At 45.2% G+C, this 22,021-nt stretch overlaps 1 protein-coding gene across 1 annotated transcript in view; it reads right to left on the bottom strand.

Moving 5' to 3' along the window:
- The window catches only part of FBXW8 (F-box and WD repeat domain containing 8), a 182,165-nt gene that overhangs the window by 149,245 nt on the left and 10,899 nt on the right, over positions 1-22,021 (bottom strand). The window contains exon 2 of the mRNA XM_073676367.1: positions 14,416-14,520. Within this exon, the coding sequence (XP_073532468.1) occupies positions 14,416-14,520 (105 nt within the window). The remainder of the gene's footprint in view (positions 1-14,415; positions 14,521-22,021) is intronic.

The raw sequence follows: 22,021 nt of genomic DNA, 5'->3' as shown, positions 1-22,021 counted from the left end.
GTAACTTCGGTTGTGGACAGGACCACCAGCTGTTTAGCTTCTGAGGTCGAGTACACCTTACAGGCTACCACGGCCTTCTTAAACTCTTCATGTACTGACTCTCTGTGCATTCTTCTCTCAAATCTTCGGGTACATCTATAAGACACTAGTACCGAGACGTTTCTGTCTCACCAGTGGTCTCCAAATGATCATCTGGCTCAGGTTTCAGGGACAACTGACTTTCAGCTTCTTCACCCTGTATGCTCCCCTGAGCTGACTCACAACTATGAACTCAAAAATTCTCGTCTTGACCACTCCCATTTCATACTTATTTTCTTTCAACACTCTCTCTGCTCTCCTCAGGTCCACCCTCTCATGGCCCAAAGGACTGAGCACAACTTGTTTGCCCTTCTCCAAGGAGGCCTCATTCACTGATTGGTACTTTGCCAGGCGACCTTTGAGCTCGACAACTTCTTTCTCTAGCTCAGCTATTCGCCTCTCAGCAGCCCATCTCTGAAGCTCTTCCGGCTTCAACTGCTCCTTTATCAGCAGAATTTTCTCAGAGCTCTCTGTCTCCAATGCGCCCACTCGGCTCTCGACAGCCAGTCTCTCAAGCTTCTCTTGCTTCAAATGGGCTTGTAGCGACTCCTTGAGCTCCTTGATCTCGGCTCTCACATCCACCGAATCACCCAAGCTCGCATTATCCGAAGAGGCATTTGCTTCATACCTACCTTCTTCGATGGACTCCTCCATCCTGCAGATTCTATCCTTAAGGCACGTCTCTGCCCTCTGGAGATCACCACAGAACGTCTGCAGCTCCTTCACCTGAGCTTCCAGACCTGGGATCTTTCTGCAGAGATCATCATTCTCAGCACGGGTGTCCTGTAGAGTAGTCTCAATCACTTGGCGCATGTGCTCTGCATCAGTTTTATCATCCTCTAGTTTTTCCTTAACCTTGAGGAGATCCTCATAGTCTCTCTTGATTTGTTGCAGTTCCCTATTGAACTTTTCATGCCTCTTTTCTGCCTCACGGTCGTGACCAGACACTTCATCTTTTTTTGCCTCTTTCAGGGCAGAGAGCTCCCGGTCTCGCTGGTACAGAGAGTCCACCAGCCGCTCCTTCTCCTGCATTAGAGGCTTTACTTGGTCCTGGAATTGCTGCAGCTCCCTCATGAGTTCACCATACTCCTTCTTGGAGTCACACAGCTCCCGGTTGAACTGTTCGCGCAGTCGTTCTAGGTTTTGGTCACGTCCAGAAACTTCATCCTGTAGCGCCTCTTTTAAGGCAGATAGCTCCCTATCCCTCTGGAGTAGTCCCTCATCCAGCTTTTGCTTCACCTGCATCAGCTCTAAGTGTACCAGGGAGAACCGATCTTTCAACTCGCACAGCTCATTTTCAAACTCTGCTTTGTCAAGCTCCAACTGAAAAACCTCCTCTTTATTTTTCTGGAACTTTTCCTTCCAATTGTTGACTTCCTTGCTGCTTTCCTCCAGTTCTCGCTGTAAGTTCCTCATAACCTGGTTTATTTTCTGCCGTTCAGGCTCCAGGCTCAGCTGGTTTGAGGACACGTTCTCCAGGTTTTTCCTTAGTTGCTGCACGTCACTCTTATACTGCTGCCTGAGAGGCTCCAGCACTTGGTCATCACTGGCCGCCTCCTCTTTCAGGGCTGTCGTATCCTGATCCTTCTGTCTCAGTACTGTACCGGAGGTTGCTACTGGCAACGTCACCTCCTCTTCTGCTTCTAAAGGAGGATCCACACTCGGAATAAAAGCACACAGCATTACATTTTCTTTATTTGCGCTTTCAGCAAAGGCTACAGGAGCAACTTTTTTGTGGCCCTTGCGCCGTCGACGACGAGAGGGGGACTTTCTCACCTCGTCTAGGTCCTCCTGACTGAACTCTCTTTCTACTTTCGTAGTGTCACTGTCAGTTGTGGGGTCTGTGTTACTCCCCATGGTGTTCTAGACCAACAAGTCACCTCCCACTTTGACGTCAACCCCTTCTACTGGAGCTACTCCGTTATCAATGGTCAAATTGTCATTTTTAGGCGGTACCAACCCACAACCAGTAACCAATTTTGGTTTCCTATACTCCACGCTCTTTTGAAAATCCGCCCCCTTTTGGACATCCACACCTGTAGAGGGGTTTTTTAAAAAAAAAACACGCGATAGTCTTAGGACCCAGTTCACAACATCTCTTACCACCTCCCCGGGCACTCTGGGACAATACTTGCGCCCCCAGAGAACTCACAGAATGGTCCGCTGCCGCCATTCTATACGGTGCCAACAGCTTCTGCCGTTCCTGCACCATGTCCTGTTGCTGAAATTTTAACAGGTACCTTAACCGCTCAGCAGCTTCAGTCTCATCTGTTGCTCCCTTCACAGCCATTTTCATCTGCTCCTGCACCTCTTCAGAAAACTCTATTTTGCTGAAGAGTGTCATCTAACCACTTCTCCATTCCGTCTGGGGATACTGCTCCATTCATAGCCATCGCGATACGCTGTTCACACTAGACACTCCACACCGCTCTCCCCGGAAAATTTTCCTGGCCCCGCCGAGCCACAGCAAACCAGGTTTGGGTGCGACGACAATTTTCGTAACCCTGCCGAGTTACAGCCAGATGCTTTTAATCTTCGTGACCCCGCCGAGCCACAGCAAACCAGGTTTATGTGCGACGACAATTTTCGTAACCCCGCCGAGTTACAGCCAGATGCTTTAATCTTCGTGATCCCGCCGAGCCACAGCAAGATGCTTCCATCCACACTCATCGTCCAGTGCCGTTACCCCTAGCAACCAGGCTGCAGTTGCCCGCATTCTCCACCACATGTAAGGTAGCGTTATTCATCACGCTGGGGACATTCGCTTCACCGGGACAATTAAAGCACACATGCAACGTTTTTTCGGTAATTCACAGTCCAGCAGTTTATTACATCTCATAACCGCTCATAACATAGTCCATCTCAGTGGCTCACCGACAGGTTACACATATAATATCCCAGTGCCGTTCCAGTGACAGATATGCCCACTTGGCTCCAGATACAGCCTTCAGCAAGGTAACAATATCAATGTCCACATCAAGCAGCGTTTTTACCTTTGCCGGGTCGTAGCTGCTTCAGTCAGCTCAGTTCTGCCACAGCTGTGGCTTTAAGGCTTCCCAGATGGGGCCTCCGGGCCACGTACCTTCCAAGGCTATTGGTATCTCAAACACAGGGGGATCCAGCCTCTGCCTTCCAGGCTTCACCAGGCCTCTGTCTCTAGGCCTCACCAGGCCACTCTTTCTCACCCTGTTTCAAAACTACCAGGGTTTATATATCATTTTGTGCCCACAGGACCTGTGATGATGTCACAGTCACGTGATCAGTCACCTGAGGGGGAGGTAAATGGTCAGCTAGAGCACACCCCCTGGACATTCTAGCAATGCAGCAAGCCGCTGCATTACAGGGGCAATTTTATCATCAAGAGGGCACAAACAAGGCATTATTGCTATGTAAGGGGCACAGTGGTGGGCAGTATTATGTGGGGCAGTAAGAGCTAACGTTATTATACCACACAGCAGGTGCAGTAATAGAGATCGGCCTTAGCGGCTCAGTATTGGGGTATCAGTAGGATAAGTCACTATCTGTAACTGTACTGTAATGTCTTATATGTTCTGCATGACTGATATCTACCACTATATGGTCAGTATATGGCGGTAATATAGATCTTGGTTTTTGTAGAGATTTTTGGTGGCTCAGTGGTTAGTACTGTTGCTCTGCAGCACTGGGGTTCTGGGTTCAAATCCCACCAAGGACAACATCTGCAAGGAGTTTGCACGTTCTCCCCGTGTGTGGGTTTCCTCTCGGTTCTCCGGTTTCCTCCCACATTCCAAAGACATAGTGATAGAGAATCTAGATTGTGAGCCCAATGGAGATAGTGATGATGATGTCTGTATGAAATTAATGGCGCTATATAAGTGAAATAAATAAATCAGCATGTCTGGCCATCAGTTATATGAGGAGGCCGCAGCACTATGGAGAGCGCAGCTTTGGTCCTGCAACTAAGACGAATACATAGGACTGAGCTGTAAGGCTATGTTCACACATCATGGTTTGTTCAGCGTTTTTTTCTGCAGCAAAAACCTGATCTCTTGCCAGGAGGTTGTTTAGGATTTTTCTTGCTTTTTTGCTTGTTTTTTGGTGCGTTTTTTTCACTGTCCTTTTGTCTCTTTTATGCATGTACATAAAGTTCAGTGAAAAAAAAAAAATCTCATTCTGGTTTTGCCACAAAAAATGCTGAAAAACCTGACACCTGCGTTTTTGGTGCGTTTTTTTCACCACCCATTACTACTGAAAGAAGTGGAATGCTCTATTTTGCAAAAAAACATGCAAAGCACAAAAAAAACATGATATGTGCATGAGATTTCTGGAATCTCATAGACTTTTCTGGTGCTGTAAAACGCAGTTGAAAATTTGCATGAAAAACCATGATGTGTGAACATAGCCTAACACTGGATGCAGCTGTGACTATAGTTCTGTTACACTCACTTCACTTCTTGTAACATACAGGTGCACAAAGATATTACACATTCACCACACGACAAGTGGGCCAGTGTACCCTTCAATGCCAGGGCTGAATATTCGTCCCAGTCCAGCCCTGCTAGTGTGACAGTTTTATAGGTCAGGTTGTTTCGGCTGTGGCAATACCAAATATGTGTACTCTTTATTTTGTTTTGTTTTTTTACATAAACATACGTATTTATGGGTATAATTTTACTTTTTTTTTTATTTTGTGATAATTTTTAAAATACTTTTACAAATTTTTTTTTTTTTTACTTAGTCCCTGTGTGGGACTTTAACTTTCATTAGTCTAATAGCTGGTATAATGCATTCCAATCCACCAGCAGTGATTTTCCAGCCAAAAACTTCCAACTTTTGTTGGAAATTTATAATGGCACAATCCATTCAGCAGGTTTCTTACCAGGGTCTGGACAATATGAATTAAGACATACCAAGATTTAAAGCAAAAGAAACAAAGAGGAATAAGAAAACTTTTTTTTTTATGGTTTATATATTATGGATTTTCAATCAAGACAATAAAGTCCCAGAGGGAATGGACATAGTAACCATTACCTAATCTTTCCGAGAAGCTGGAGTAGGAGAGTTAACCAGCAAAGCCCTGATGTATGTTGGTTATAACTTAATGCAGGAGAATTGGCAGGGAGCGCCCCAGTAAGGGCCGTGCAGAGCCAGGCTCAGCTGTATAAAACCCTCCTCAGCATTTTAGTTCATGGTACCACTGAGATTTCGCGTGAAGAGAGTATGAAGAGCCACTGGCATCCTGTCAGGTTTATCAGCTTCCTGAGACACTTGGAGGTTCATGTAAGGCTTCCCGAGGAACAACAATGATTTCATCCCCCACAAATCTAATATCCTGTAAATAAGCCTTTGTGTATTTTTAATATAAAAGATTTTTTTCATAAAAGAAATATAAGCCAATCTGGATTAAAAAAGCACCAGGAGCATATTAATAGCAATATTACTGATATTACGCGCAAGTCTTGGTTTGTGAACTTTTTATGAGCTGGAAGTGGCCACACTCCTAATAAAACTAGGCTATGTCTAGCCCGCAAACTGCGGTCAGTCAATCCTTATCAGCACGCTATACTTTGGGTCCCTGTAGCTCCCGATCTTGTCTGCCTGCCAGCATCCTTCATCCCTCAAGCACTTTCTACAATAAACTAAGAAGAAATGAAGGAGGGGGAATTACAATGAGAGTGTCTGTGCCTAGAACAACCATGACGAGAAACAATGTAACTAAAAGATAACAATAATAATGCAAATAATAGATTTCCATTTTTACTATTCTTTATTTTTTTGCTATGCTTTTTATTTGCTACGAATTGCTTGTGCTGCATGCCACCAACTTATATCCCAGTTCATTTCTTTAGGTTTTTTTCAGTTTGTTTGCACCTTATGCATGTAAAGGTGTGGATTGCCTTTTCTTTGAGCAGGACGCTATATTCATGTGGTTCCCAATGGCTGTGTGTCTACTGGCCGGGTTCAGTCGTTCTCAGCCCTTATTCAAATTAAGTCACTTGACAAACAGTAAGGTTTTAATATTAGAGGTTAGTACCGTCCCAAGTATGGTCACCGTGACGTGGTAGGTTGGTTTTTGCATTTTTTTGATCAAAATTATATTAACTAAGTACCCTATGCTATTTTCATGCACTAGTGCGGTTTATTCATTTACTGCAGGGTATTTGCTTATTATATTTCTATCTTGGGTTTTGTCTGTTTAGCGGCCAGCATGAACATGCATTTACATAATGCATGCACACCAAATTATATCCCAGTTCATTTCTTTAGGTTTTTTTTTCGATTCTATAGGTAGGCTGGGCAGTGAGTGATGCCATTTCTTAGACTGCACTTGACTATTATTGTTCAAGGGGGAACCAGTAATGTGGCCAGCGAAGAGGCAGAAAAAAGCTGATTGGTGGGAGTGCTGGGTGTTTAATCCCCACCAATCGGATCTGATAATGATTAATATGTTGGTCCCGGACAACAACCTTTAAAAAAAAAAAATAGATAAACTGAAGTTATAGTTAATGCAAGGCCTGAGTATGTATAACACGACTTAAGACAAAAGTCATGTACCACCCTTAGGGCACTACAATGGGCATCACACAGTGGGCTATGGTGCAAAGAGGAAATGGAACGGTATCTCATAGCATTGAAGGGATTCCAGTTCTTATTTTGCAGAACAAGAACCCTGAATATGGTTTTAGGCAATTGCTCCACTTTTTCTTTTCCAAATTTATCGTTGAATTCCCTAAAAGTAGACATAGAAGTCTTTATTTTTTATATCTTAAACGGGACCCGTCACAGATTTTTTTTTTTTTATTTAAAACTGAGCATCTCCTCTTATTGGTGCTGCTCCACGGATTCCAGCTTTTCTTTAGTGCCCTTATGTTCTAAAGTTATGCTCCTCAGTGATAAAGATGCCAACTTTCCTTTCAACTGACTAGGCATATACCACAGAACTTCTCTGTAGGCTCCGCCATGTTTTGACTAGCCAGAGGAAGAAAAAGAAAATGTCCACAGAAAAGTTTTGTGGCATGCGCCCATTATTACCAAGAGGTATAACTTTGGAATGGAGGGGCAAAGAGGAAAAAGAAAAGCAGTTCCAAAATCAGAGCAGCAACAAATTATATTTAAAAATCCAGTGAAAAGTCCACCTTAAATTAGGTGGTTTAGGATGTTGAGTACCACTCAATACAGATGAAAGAAATTAATAGAGGGAGATGTTAGAGCAGGAAGGGGGGGGGATCAAGGCTCAATGTCAAATAACGTTCCTTTGGTGATTTCAAAAGTTTCATATCTCTAATAAAACTCCGCTGTCCTTCAGAAAAGTGAACCCGCCAAGGAGGTAAAGTTAATGCATCAGAAGAAAAACAATTATTCCAAACATTCGCAGTCATTATGTATAGACAGATGGCGGAGGAACATTGTCATTACATTACAGCAAGTCAGGATGCTCCCATCTCAGTAGGTTTATTTTGCCTTGAGGAAACTGTCATACCTGTCTCTGCGTGTTAACCCTTAACATATACACTAAAGCCGATTACTTCACACTGATAGATACTAGACTGCTTCGCAAAATGCTGCCACAGATAACCACCCGGGAGGAAGAGAAGAAAAGCCTCGAAAATGGAAAAGGATGCAAGTTTGTTGGGTGTGAGGACTGAAGTGTGATTAAGCCTGTAAAGGATCCCTGCCATCTCTTTTCTCTACTGTTTTTCGAGAGAGAAATTTGGCGAGATAGCGAACTAAGCAAGCAGGTCCCCTCCAAGGCCACTAGTACAGTTTAGGATGCCAATTCCTTAAAACTGGCCCGGTCTTTCTGAGCTCCCAAGGCCCCTTCATCTGAAATCTCTTGTAGTAAACACTCAAAAAGCAGCGGGGCATTCAGCTGAACAGAAGCGCTTTCAGCGTCTGATAAATATATAAAAAAGAAGAGAAACAGAGAGAGGGAAACAAGGTTTTTGTGCTGATTTCTCGTGTTTCTGCTTTCTATTATTTTCGTATGAAAAGCAGCACAGTGATTAGTATGTTTTCTAAAACAAGACAGCGTAAAAGAAAATGTTATCAATCCAAATAAATAACAAGCACACGGAAAAAAACAGATTGTGGGTATCTGGATTATTTAGTTTATACAGTTTGCTAGTTTATAATAACCATCCATTAGACAGAACAAATAAATGTTACAATATCAGCAGAAGCTCACACAGCACTGGCTATGAGTAGCAGTCCATCCTTAAAAGGGTTATCTGAGACTTTACATTTTTTGTTAAGGGGCTAAGAACCTGTTCTGCTTAGTGCCGATCTCTGCCGGCTCAGAACGGTCATGTACCGCTCTTGCCGGCGATTCTGCTGCTCCATTTGACCTCATTTCAACAGATCAACTCTTCCTCTTTCGGTCTGCTCTGTTGACAGGGCGTGACTGCTGACATCATACATTGACATTCGGCTCCCTGCAGTTAAGCAGTGGGGAGCTGGCTGTCAATCAGCATGATATCAGCAGAGATACTTCGTCAATACAGCAGAGCAGAAAAGAAGAAGCTTCTCTGTTGAGTTGACATCACCGGAACTGTACAATCGCTGAGGCGCAGTCTGTGATTGCTCCGAGTCGGCAGAGATCAGCGCCAGGCAGAACAGGGAGGTAAGTTAGCAACTACCTGCCTGTAAATTATTATCCCCATAAGAAAAAAATACAAAAATCCCTGATAAACCCTTTAAACCTCCACCTGTTGTAGAAATTCGGCACAGGTAAGCACTTGACCCACAACCATTTTTTGCATATGCACTACACTAGCATTTTATTTTTCTACCATGCATTCAAATAGGACTAGCATTAGACACTATTATTTTCCTTTTCTTCTCCATCTTACCCAGACTGCTATGATAACACCTCCTGACCACTACCACACATTTGATTAAAGAAGTTGTCCACTACTTTATATGAACCCCCCAATGTATCCTCCCGGGGCTCAAAAGTGTTTTTGTAAATACCTTGCGGTACCTTTTCTGCCTCTTAGCGGCGCTATCGGTGGCTGCTCAGAGGCAAGTGAGGCGTGACATCAGTGACGCGCTCCCCGCGGTGAACGCTGGGTTGTGGGTGGGGTTACCCCGCGCGTCACACCCAGCATCCACAGTACGTTTTCCCAGTGAATGAGGAGAGGGAGAGCGTGCGGTGGATGCCAGGTGTGACGCGCGGGGTAACCCCGCCCACAACCCAGCAGCCACTGGTGGAACGCGGAATAGGGACCCTCAACTGCAGCCTGGACTTGTTGTGACGTCAGCGGATGTCAGAGCCGGCTGCAGCCGGGGGTCATGTGATGCCTGTGAGCGGCCAGTGATAGCGCCGCTCACAGGCAGAAAAGGCACCACAAGCTATTTAGAGAAATACTTATGGGCCCTGGGGGAATACATTGGGGGATCACATAAAGTAGTGGACAACCCCTTTAAGGAGTAATTGGTGCAACTATGCAAAATACTGAAAATGTTTTACATCATCTCTCTGTATGTGGCATATGGACTGAATGTACCACACACCAGCAGGGAACCCAATTCAATGTAATATCGACCAAAAGAGAACAATTACTGAATAGGACACGCAGTAGTGATGAATATCTTACCTTACAGTATTCTAGAATACCAGAGATAATGATATACTATTAGTCATTGAACCTGTTCTACGACCAGGTGGCGAGCATTTTTATTGGTATATGGTCTCCCATCCTGTTATGTGCTGCTACCATCCTGGTATTTGTGCTGCCCCCATCCTGGTATTTGTGCTACCCAATCCTGTTTCCCCATCCTGTTATGTGCTGCCCCCATCCTATCCTGGTATGCATGGCAGCCCTCATCCCTATCCTGGTATGCATGGTACCCCTCATCCATATCCTGGTATGCATGGTACCCCTTCATCCCCAATTCTGGTATGTATGGCACCCCTCATCCCCAATGTTGGTATGTATGGCACCCATCATCCCCAATGCAGCAGCCTGCTGCTATCCGAGAAGAAAGGAGGAAACACCGGGAAGGAGTTTATAGGTGAGCGGACTTCATTTTCTTTGTATCATCCCCAATGTTGGTATGCATGGCACCCCTCATCGCCAATCCTGGTATGCATGGCATCCCTCATCCCCAATCCTGGTATGTATGGCCCCCTCAGCCTTATGCTGGTAAGCATGGTACCCATCATCCCCCAGTCCTGGTATGCATGGCACCCCATCCCTCATCCTGATATGCATGGCACCCCTCATCCCCAATCCTGGTATGCATGGTACCCCTCATCCCCAATCCTGGTATGCATGGTACCCCCTCATCCCCAATCCTGGTATGCATGGTACCCCTCATCCACAATCCTGGTATGCATGGCACCCCTCATCCCCAATCCTGGTATGCATGGCACCCTTCATCCCCAATCCTGGTATGTATGGTACTCCTCATCCCTATCCTGGTATGCATGGTACCCCTCATCCACAATCCTGGTATGCTTGGCACCCTACATCCCAATACTGGTATGCATGGCACCCCTCATCCCAATACTGGTATGCATGGCACCCCATCCCTCATCCGAGTATGCATGGCCCCCTCATTACCCAATCATGGTATGCATGGCACCCCTCATCCCAAATCTGGTATGCATGGCATCCCTCATATCAATCCTGGTATGCAAGGCTCCCTTATCCCCAATCCTAGCATATATGGCCCCCTCAGCCTTATGCTGATATGCATGGTACCCCTCATCCCCATCCTGGTATGCATGGCACCCCTCATCCCCCAAATCCTGGTATGCATGGCACCCCATCCCTCATCCTGGTATGTATTGTACCCCTCATCCCCAATCCTGGTATGCATAGCATCCCTCATCCCCAATCCTGGTATATATGGTACCCCTCATCCCCAATCCTGGTATGTATGGTACCGCTCATCCCCAATCCTGGTATGCATGGCACCCTTCATCCCTATCCTGTTATGCATGGCACCCCTCATCCCCCAATCCTGGTATGCATGGCACCCCATCCCTCATCCTGGTATGTATGGTACCCCTCATCCCCAATCCTGGTATGCATGGCACCCCTCATCCCTATCCTGGTATGCATGGCACTCCTCATCGCTATCCTGGTATGCATGGCACCCCCCTCATCCGTATCCTGGTATGCATGGCCCTCATCCGTATCCTGGTATGCATGGCACCCCATCCCTCATCCTGGCATGTATGGTACCCCTCATCCCTCATCCTGGTATGCATGGCACCCCTCATCCCCAATCCTGGTATGCATGGTACCCCTCATCCCCAATCCTGGTATGTATGGCACCCTTCATCCCTATCCTGGTATTTATGGTACCCCTCATCCCTATCCTTTTATGCATGGCACCCCCCTCATCCGTATCCTGGTATGCATTGTACCCCATCCCTCCTCCTGGTATGCATGGTACCCCTCATCCCCAATCCTGGTATGCATGGTACCCCTCATCCCCAATCCTGGTATGCATGGTACCCCCTCATCCCTAGCCTGGTATGCATGGTACCCCTCATTCTTATGACATTGCACACACACACAAAAAAATAAACACTTATACTCACCTATCTTCCCTGTGCTCCAGCGCTGCGTCCCATTCTGCCGGAGACCGGGGGAGGAGTGTGGTGTCGGAGTACGGGCGTGCCCATACCGCGCTGTCCGGCGCCATTTTGCTGAAGACACGCTGCAAATGTGTCTTCAGTAAAATGGCACCGGATAGCACACTATGCGCATCCGCCAATTCCGACGCCGCACTCCTGCCCCGGTCTCTGGCCAGAACAGAGGCGCCACGGCAACACTCCTCCGGGTCAGGTAAGTATGGCACCGGAGATCGGGATATGGGTTCAGTGCTTACACATACCGCGATCTCCGGCGCCATACACTCCTCTTACCTGTAACGGCTCCATGCGTTCTTCTGTCTGGAGCCAGACTGTGCAGGCGTGTCGTGCTTGCGCAGTCTATAAAGACTTCAGACAGAGGGACGCTTGTAGCGTTATATTATAGACTAGCTATATGTAATTATAGGCTGAATATACCACTGACCAGCAGGGAACACATTCACTTTAGCACTGGTCAATAGGAAGTACGGTAATGGCTAAACATACCACTGATTAACGCTAAGGTTATTGCCAACTTGATGATTCAGACCTCAGACTACAGGAGATACTTTACCCTTCTTCCTCCTCAGCTATGGGCAACACAAAATAATACCATGCATCCCCCATATTACTCCCAGCAGGGTCAACCAAATACCACCAGGCAGCAGTTACTACCTGCTAGCAGCACCAAATACCATCGATAGCAATAATGAAATTATTATACTCACATATACATCAATTCTCACTATTCAATATATACACAGCAAGGGTTGTGAGAAGTAATCATTGAAATATATCCTTTATTGGCATTATTTAAAACATGTAATTGCGAAATGCATACAAAACGTATTTCACAACTATTGCGATTGTGTCTCTGGTGTTGAGACCCTCTTTGCAATTGCTGCATCGATCAGATCCTAAATAGATGTATCTGTGTATGTCAGTTACAATCTAATGACTGAGCCTATCCAGGTCCCCCTAGATAGATTCAGGAACAATTGGAGGTACTTGTGTCAGAGATAAGGAGATAAAAAAACAATGGAAACCATCAATGGAGAAATACTTCAACATTATAGATATCACCCCCTTATGTCCACAAGTCATACACATATCGCCAACCTAATGAGAAAAAATATTAGTAAGGAGTTGGCAGTGGTATCTCTACCACAGGCCCCTATGGGTGTTATCGGAAGCGGAGTGGTGGCATCACATGTGCGCTCCTCTCCATTTATTTCTATTGGAGCTTCAAAAATCGCAGAGCAAGCAATGTGGAAAAGAGATGCAAGACCTACTCCATGAGGTACCGTATTTTTCGGACTATAAGACGCGCTTTTTTCCTCCAAAATCTTGGAGGAAAATGGGGGGTGCGTCTTATAGTCCGAATGTTGGGGGGGGGTGTATATACATGTGGGGTGTGGGGGGAGCGGTAGCGGTGGAGGAGTGGGGCACAGGAAGCAGCAGCCGCCCGCTGCAGCCTACACTGTCCCCGCTGCTAAAGAAAATGAATATTCATGCTCCTTAATAGCAGCACACAGTGTAGCCGCAGCGCGGCTCCTGACGAAGTCGCCTGTGCCCGCTGTTAAAGGGCATGAATATTCAACCTCTCTCCATGCCCATGGGCGTGGGGAGGGGGGTGAATATTCATGCCCTTTAATAAGCAGGCACACGTGATAGCCCGGCAGCAGCAGGAGCCGCAGCGCGGCTACGCTGTGTGCCGGCTATGAAGGAGCATGAAGTCACTGCCCCCCCGCGCGCACAGTCCCGGCGTGGGGAGCAGTGACTTCCGGCAGCTGATCTCTCCTTGTGAGCCGCGCATGGCAGTGACGTCATGCGCGACTCACATGGAGAGATCAGTGCGGGCAGACCGGACGCAGCACTGGAGGAGAGAAGAAAGGTGAGTAGGAGTGTTTATTTTTTTTATGTGCAGCATGATGGGGATTAGGGGGACCATGCATACTAGGATAAGGATGAGGGGGCCATACATACCAGGATGGGGATTAGAGGTGCCATGCATACCAGGACAGGGATGAGGGGTGCCATGCATACCAGGACAGGGATGAGGGGTGCCATGCATACCAGGACAGGGATGAGGGGTGCCATGCATACCAGGACTGGGATGAGGGGTGCCATGCATACCAGGATGGGGATTGCAGTGCCATACATACCAGGACGGGGATGAGGGGTGCCATGCATACCAGGACGGGGATGAGGGGTGCCATGCATACCAGGACGGGGATGAGGGGTGCCATGCATACCAGGACAGGGATGAGGGGTGCCATGCATACCAGGACAGGGATGAGGGGTGCCATGCATACCAGGACAGGGATGAGAGGTGCCATGCATACCAGGACAGGGATGAGGGGTGCCATGCATACCAGGACAGGGATGAGGGGTGCCATGCATACCAGGATAGGGATGAGGGGTGCCATGCATATCAGGATAAGGATGAGCGGTGCCATGCATACCAGGATGGAGGGGTTCCATGCATACCAGGATGGGGATGGGGACCACATATAAAAGGAAGGGGGGGGGCATATATACCAGGATGGGGGATATTGTCAGAATTGGGGGACATTACCCCTATACCAGTGTCAGCAGAAGACCCCCTCCCCCTTAAAAGTGCATCATGAACACATTTTTTGCTTACATTTTTTTTTATTTTCCTCCTCTAAAACCTAGGTGCGTCTTATGGTCCGAAAAATACGGTATTCCTTCATCAAACAGTTTATTAAAAAGTAACCTGGTAAAGGCATACACTGTAACATACATACCTGTGCACATCTGCCAAGATCTCTCCTGTCCAAGTACTGAAAGATCTGTAGAGCAATTTCATACGGCAGCTGGATATCAAAGAACGGTATCTCATTTATTTCATTCTAAAAGAAAAGAAAAGATCAATTACAAAAGTAATGAACATAGTTATCAGGGGGGGAAACATGGACGACAATCTGTTTCTCATGCATTAACATTTCTTATACACCTTGTTATATGCAAAAGTGTGCAAAAAACTGTGTGAAGAAGGTCTCATATTGTCCAGGGATATGACCACAGAGGCATAAGAGGGTACAGTAGATGCCTCATGGTCCTCTACGCCGGTTCTACTATGGTTTCATACATAATGGCACCATGTGCACAAGAGAAGGCTGTACAAAACAGCCTGGCATTGGTCCATTACTACATCACTTTGCAGTGGGCTTGACTGAACATTGGTTATTGGTGAATCAGTCAACGATGATCCAGGTTGAACTAGTCACTACCCATTTATTTCATTTTGTCTTAAGTTTTTCATGAAACTGGAACAGTAATGGCAGTAAAAATCAATGGGATGGGTGGTGGAAAAAATGTGTCTAAAGGTCCCATACACCTTAGATAAAATGTCCGAACCCATTGATTACGTCGTGATTGGCGACTATCTAATATATAGGTCAAATAATGTTGAAGGAGAGAAGGATCCAGCCTATTTAATTTCATTGGCTGATCCTTTTGTTCTGTATGGAGATAAGTGGGGGCTAGAAAGGTCCAGAAGCAGCTCTCTCATGGAGAACTCAGTTTTCCTTTGTATGCGGAGTCAGGGGAAAAAGAACAATTTTTTGGCTGGCAGATATCTAACATGTATAGGGGGCCTTAAGGCTAGGTTCACACTTGCTTTAAAGCTTTCATTAGGTGGCTTTGTTGCAGGATTCAACAATTTAACCAGATGAAGAAGTGTAGCATACTGCTATGTTTTTTTTTTCAGTTAATATTACAAATTCTAATGGAAACCAAACAAACCTCTTAACCTCTTGTGCCAACAATACATGGCGCGGGCATAGGAGCTGAGCCAACTCAATGCAGCGTAAAAGCCAACTAGGTTACATAGCCATTCCCCTGAGAGTAAGTGATGCGATCGGAGCCAACTCCATATTGCACGGTCAAGCATGTCAGCGGCCTTTAAAAGTCTCTCAACATGGCGGCAGGCAGTCAGTTCTGACTGTCATCGTTCCCCTCCACCCGGTACAACACATTCATAGGGTGTCGATCATTTGCCATGGTAGGTGGTGGCCTACTGAAGGATCTCATATAGGCCATGTTTACAATACACTGCAACACAGAAGTATCCTTAAGGAACTAAATAAAAATGTGAAAACATAAACATACATATATATATATATATATATATATATATATATATATATATATATATATATATATATATATATATATATATATATATATATATATATCATCGTTGCCCAAAGTAATAAAATATGAAAATATATCCTATACCATTAATATTGAGACGAAATACAAATCGACACGCCAGAACTGTCATTTTGTTCATAGCATTTCCCCCAAAAAAGTACAATAAAAAGTAATCGAAAAGTTACATAATTGCTAAAATGGTACCATTAAAAATGAAAGATCAGAAAAAAACAAAAGCTTAATTGATGGAAAGATGTACAAGTTACGGGTCTCAAAAATTGGTGACAGAAACCAATTTTTTTTCAAAGTTCTAGTTTTTCCTAATGACTTAAAAATAAAATAAAATGAATAAAAGTTTGCCATACTGACCTGAAGAATCATTCATTTTTACGGCACAATGTACACATTTCATTGCACCAGAAATCTTTTCCCTCTTTTTAAGTACATTATATGGTAAAAAGAATGGTGTCATTCCAAACTACAACATATCTCACAAAAAACAAGCCCTCACATGTCTTTGTCAACAGAAAAATAAAGAAAGTTATAGCTCTTGAAATAAAGGGGGGAAAAAAACAGAAAGAGCATAAATGAAAAATAGCCCGATCCTTGAGGGGTTAGTAGTCAACGGGGTCCTTCTGGTGCTACTTTGCTCACAACTTACATTTTTTGCTCCTAAAACAGAAAAGGAACTAAGAACGCCAGTGTGAACGTACGCCTTGGGGAACTGATCAAAACACTTTTTTGCATCTGCAGCTTTAATAGTCTATATGATAGAAAACAAGAAGGGAACTATAAAGATAGCACGCTTTTTAACTGTTCATTAATAGCCATTAGGGACTGTTATCATCTGAACCTGGAAAACCCTTTTACAAGGAAAAGAAAAAAAGAACTATTAAAAGTTTCAGTAAAAAGCTTTCAACTTTGATAAGACAAACAATATATAGGTAAAAAAAAAGCGATAGCATCTGGGAGCTGAATTGTCAGTCATTCTTATTAAATAGGAAAGTTTAACCTTCAGTTCATTTGCCGCGTTACACTTCAAACCACCAATTGTGTTTCCTGTTTTTTGATCATATACCAGATGATATCCCTGGCATTTATCTCTATAGTCTAGCATTCTTCAAGCTGCTTTTTTTCGGTCTATAGGCTTTGTAATAAAACAATGATCCTTTTAGAAATCGACTCCAGTTACTTTTAAATAGAGATTTAGATACAGTGATTTATAATATTATGTTCATGTGTTGTTTTTTTGTTGTCTCCGCAGCTGCAGCTCCCATATTGTCAGTCCAAGAACATGGGACCAAAGAGCGAGGAAGTGTATAGAGGATTACTTCTACTTCTTGTACAGAAACAAAAAAAATTATCCAACCCCCATTGCAAATTAAATTAGTAAAATTTACAAACTTACTAATAAAATAATCAAAACAACGGTTTAAATAACTCAACACAGCTAATATAAGTGATTTCTCCAAATTCAACCCAAAATGCCACTTTTAATAACTACTGTAGTCTCAAAAGTACAGTGGCATGTAAAAGTTTGGGCACCCCTGGTCAATTACTGTTATTGTGAACAGTTAAGCAAATTGAAGATGAAATTATGTCTGAAAGAGCTAAAGTTAAAGATGACACATTTCCTTTGTATTTTAAGCAAAAAAATATATTTTCATCCTTTACATTTTAAAAATTACAAAAAGGAAAATGGGCCGATGCAAAAGTTTGGCCACCCTTGGAGATTTGTGTGCTCATATAACTTTGACCAAGGTTTCAGACCTTAATTAGCCTGATAGGGTTATTGCTTGTTCACTATCATCGTTAGGAAAGGCCAGGTGATGCAAAATATCCCAGCTTTATAAAAACCCAGCCTCCTTTAACCTTGTGCCAAAAAACAGCAGCCATGGGTTCTTCTAAGCAGCTGCATAGCACTCTGAAAATGGTAGAGGCCCACAAAGCAGGAGAAGGCTATAAGAAGATAGCAAAGCGTTTTCAAGTTTCCCTTTCCTCAGTTCGAAATGTTATTAAGAAATGGTAGTTATCAGGAACACTGGAGGTCAAGATAAGTTCTGGAAGACCAAGCAAAATTTCAGTGAAAGTTGCTTGTAGGATCGCTAGAGGCAAATCAGAACCCCCGCTTGACTGCAAAAGACCTTCAGAAAGATTTAGCAGACTGGAGTTGTGGTATTGTTCTAGTGTTCAAAGACATCTGCACAAATATGGCCTTCATGGAAGAGTCATCAGAAGAAAACCTCTCTTGCGTCCTCACCATAAAATTCAGAGACAGAAGTATCCAAAAGAACATCTAAACAAGACTGATGCATTTTGGAAACAAATTCTGTGGACCGATCAGGTTAAAATAGAACTCTCTGGCCACAATGATCAAAGGTATGTGTGGAGAAAAAAGGGCACAGAATTTCAAGAAAAGAACATCTCACCAACCATTAAGAATGGGGGCGGATCAATGATGCTTTGGGGTTGTGTTGCAGCCAATGGCACGGGGAACATTTCATGGGTAGAAGGAAGAATGGATTCAATGAAATTTCAACAAATGCTTGATGCAAACATAAATCCATCTGTAAAAAAGCTGAAGTTGAAAAGAGGATGGCTTCTACAAATGAATAATGATCCTAAACACACATCAAAATCCACAATAGACTACTTCAAAAAGCTCAAGCTGAAGGCTTTAAAATGGCCCTCACAGTCCCCTGATAATTATTATTATAGTGTAATTTATTCCATGGCGCTTTACACGTGAGAAAGAGGTATACATAGCGAAAACAATTACAATAATCTTGAACAAAACGTGACGGCGATGGTACAGGAGGAGCGAGGACCCTCCCTGCGAGGGCTCACAGTCTACAATGGATGGGTGAGGATACAGTAGGTGAGGGTAGGACTGGTCATGGAGCTGTATGGTGGAGCGGTGGTTACTGCAGGTTGTATGCTTGTCGGAAGAGTCTGATATGTTGGGGTAGAGAATTCCAGAGTAGGGGGGATGCACGGGAGAAATCTTGTATGCAATTGTGGGAAGAGGAGATAAGAGAGGAGTAGAGAAGGAGATCTTGTGAGGATTGGAGGTTACGTGCGGGTATGTACCGGCAGACTAGGTCAGAGATATATGGAGGAGACAGGTTGTGAATGGCTTTGTATGCCATGGTTAGGGTTTTGAACTGGATTCTCTGGGTAATGGGGAGCCAGTGAAGAGATTAACAGAGAGGAGAGGTTGGGGAATAGCGGGGGGACAGGTGGATTAGTCAGGCAGCGGAGTTTAGGATAGATTGGAGAGGTGTGAGAGTGTTGGAAGGGAGGCCACAGAGCAGGAGGTTGCAGTAGTCGAGGCGGGAGATGATGAGGGCATGCACTAGTGTTTTTGCAGATTCATGGTTGAGGAATGTGTGGATCCAGGAGATATTTTTAAGTTGGAGTCGGCAGGAAGTGGAAAGGGCTTGAATATGAGGTTTGAAGGAGAGGTCAGAGTCCAGGGTTACCCCAAGGCAGCGAGCTTGCGGGACTAGGGAGAGTGGACAGCCATTGACGTTGATAGATAGGCCAGTTGGGGGGGGTTGAAGAAATTGTCCGGTACTTTTTTTAAATTGCCCAATGTATTCAGCATGTGGACATAAGTATACGTATATTGGAAAATACCTTGTGTTGCTGATAATGCCTGTGAGCAGCGTTATCGGTTGCCGCTCACAGGCATCACGTGACCCCGCGCTGACGTCACGACACGTGACGCGTGACTCAGTGCTCGGGTCCCTGCGGTGGCTGCTGGGTTGTGGGCGAGGTTATTTCCCGCATCACACCTAGCATCCACCTTTCCCAATGAATGGGGAGAGGGAGAGCGCGCAGGGAATGCCGGGTGCGAGATACATGCTGAATACATTGGGCAACTTAAAAAAGTACCGGACAACCCCTTTGAGTGAGATGGCGGAAAGATGATGAATTCGGTTTGATCCATGTTAAGTTTTAGAAATCTAGCAGAGAAGAAGGATGAAATAGAAGGTAGACATAGTGGGATTTTGGTCACTAGGGAGGAGATATCGGGTCCAGAGAGGTAGATCTGTGTGTCATCAGCATAGAGGTGATACTGAAAGCCATGAGACTATGAGCGGTCCCAGGCCTCAGGTGTAGATGGAGAAGAGCAGGGGTCCTAGAACTGGACCTTGGGGAACACCGACACATAGGGGGCGGGATGAGGAGGTGGTGTGTGAGTGGGAGACACTGAATGTCCCCGATCTGTTAGGTATGAGGAGATCCAGGATAGGGCCAAGTCTGTGATGCCGAGAGATGAGAGAGTCTGTAGTAAGAGGGAATGGTCCACTGTCTCGAGGGCAGATGACAGATCCAGGAGGAGGAGGACAGAGTAGTGTCACTTGGATTTGGCAGTTAGCAGGTCGCTGGTGACTTTAGTTAGTGCAGTTTCAGTGGAGTGGAGCGGTCGGAAACCAAATTGTAGGCGGTCGAAGAGGGAGCAGGAGGAGAGGTGGGAGGACCGTTCAGAATGGAAGTGTTGTTCCTGTAGTTTTGAGGCATAGGGGAGAAGTGATATGGGGCGATAGCTAGTCAGAAAGGAAGGGTCAAGGGAGGGTTTTTGAGGATGGGTGTGATTGAGGCATGTTTGAAGCATGAGGGGAAGACGCCAGTTGTTAGTGACAGGTTGAAAAGGTGGGTTAGGGTTGGGATGAAGATAGTGGTAAGGTTTGGGATGAGGTGGGACGGGATTGGGTCAAGTTTACAGGTGGTGAAGTGTGATTTGGAGAGTAAAGAGGAAAGTTGATCTTCCGTAATGGTGGAGAAGGTGGTTTTGGAGGAGGAGGGTTGAGTGGATATGAGGAGAGGCTGTGGGGACTTTAGGCAAACGCTTTGTCTGATGGTGTCAATCTTCTGCTTGAAGAATGAGGCAAAGTCTTCGGCTGAAATAAGAGGAGAGGGAGGAGGCACTGGGGGGGCGGAGGAGGGAATTGAAGGTGTTGTATAGTTGTTTGGGGTTGTGAGACAGGGAAGATATGAGAGATGAGAAGTATGTTTCTTTTGCTGCAGTGAGTGTAGACTTGAAGGTAGTGAGGGACTGTTTGAATGCGATGAAGTGCTCATTGGAGTGGGACCATTTCCATCTACGCTCCGCAATCTTGGAGGCCCGTCGCAGTTCTTTGGTTAGGCAGGTGTGCCAGGGTTGCCTGTTGATTGTGCGAACATTGGTATGTGTGAGGGGGGCGACCGAAGTGAGAGCTGCAACTGTTGTATAAAGTGGCAGCAACGTCTGTATCATGTAAGGAACTAATGTCTGTAAGAGGGAGAAGGGATTCAGAGAGTGAGTGTAGGTCAAGGTGTTTAAGATTTCTGCGAGGGTGTGCAAGTTGGTGGAGTGGGGATTGAGGACCTGGAGATGAGAGGGTAGAGAATGTAAGTAGGTTGTGGTCAGAAAGAGGGAGGGGTGAGTTAGAGAGGGTAGACAGGGAGCAGAGGCAGGTGAAGATGAGGTCCAGAGTGTGGCCGTCTTTGTGGGTGTTGCGGAAGACCACCGAGTAAGGCCAAAGGAGGAAGTGAGGGATAGAAGCTTAGAGGCAGCTGAGAGGGAAGTGTCAATGGGGATGTTGAAGTCACCCATGAGGATAGTGGGGATGTCAGTGGAAAGGAAATTAAGTAGCCAGGTGGTGAAGTGGTCAAAGAAGGTGGTGGCTGACCCTGGGGGATAGTAAATGATAGCCAGCTGGAGGTTGGAGGGGGAGTAGATGCACACACAGTGCACCTCAAAAGAGGGGAGAGTAACGGAGGGCAGCAGTGGGATTTGGGTGAAGGAGCAGTTATCCGATAGGAGGAAACCTACTCCTCCACCATGCTTGCCATTGGAGCGGTGAGGGGTGGGAAAGGTGGAATCCACCATACGAAAATGCAGCAGGAGAGGCCGTGTCGGAGGGGGTGAGCCAGGTTTCAGTGATGCCGAGGAAGGAAAGCTTGGTAGTGATGAAGAGATCATGAATGTAGGAAAGTTTTTTTTGCAGACGGAGCGAGCGTTCCATAGAGCTCCTAATCTAAATATCACTGAAAATCTGTGGCTAGACCTCAAAATAGCAGTGCATGCAAGAGGACCTAGGAATCTCACAGAACTGGAAGAATTTTCCAAGGAAAAATAGATGAAAATCCCTCAAACAAAAACTGAAAGACTCTTGTCTGGCTACAAACAGCATTTACAAACAGTTA

Source organism: Phyllobates terribilis, unplaced genomic scaffold (genome assembly GCF_046119375.1).
Source record: "Phyllobates terribilis strain yellow unplaced genomic scaffold, ASM4611937v1 Scaffold_1__5_contigs__length_1240528914, whole genome shotgun sequence".
Lineage (NCBI taxonomy): Eukaryota > Metazoa > Chordata > Amphibia > Anura > Dendrobatidae > Phyllobates > Phyllobates terribilis.
This window is presented reverse-complemented; position numbering and strand designations above follow the sequence as displayed.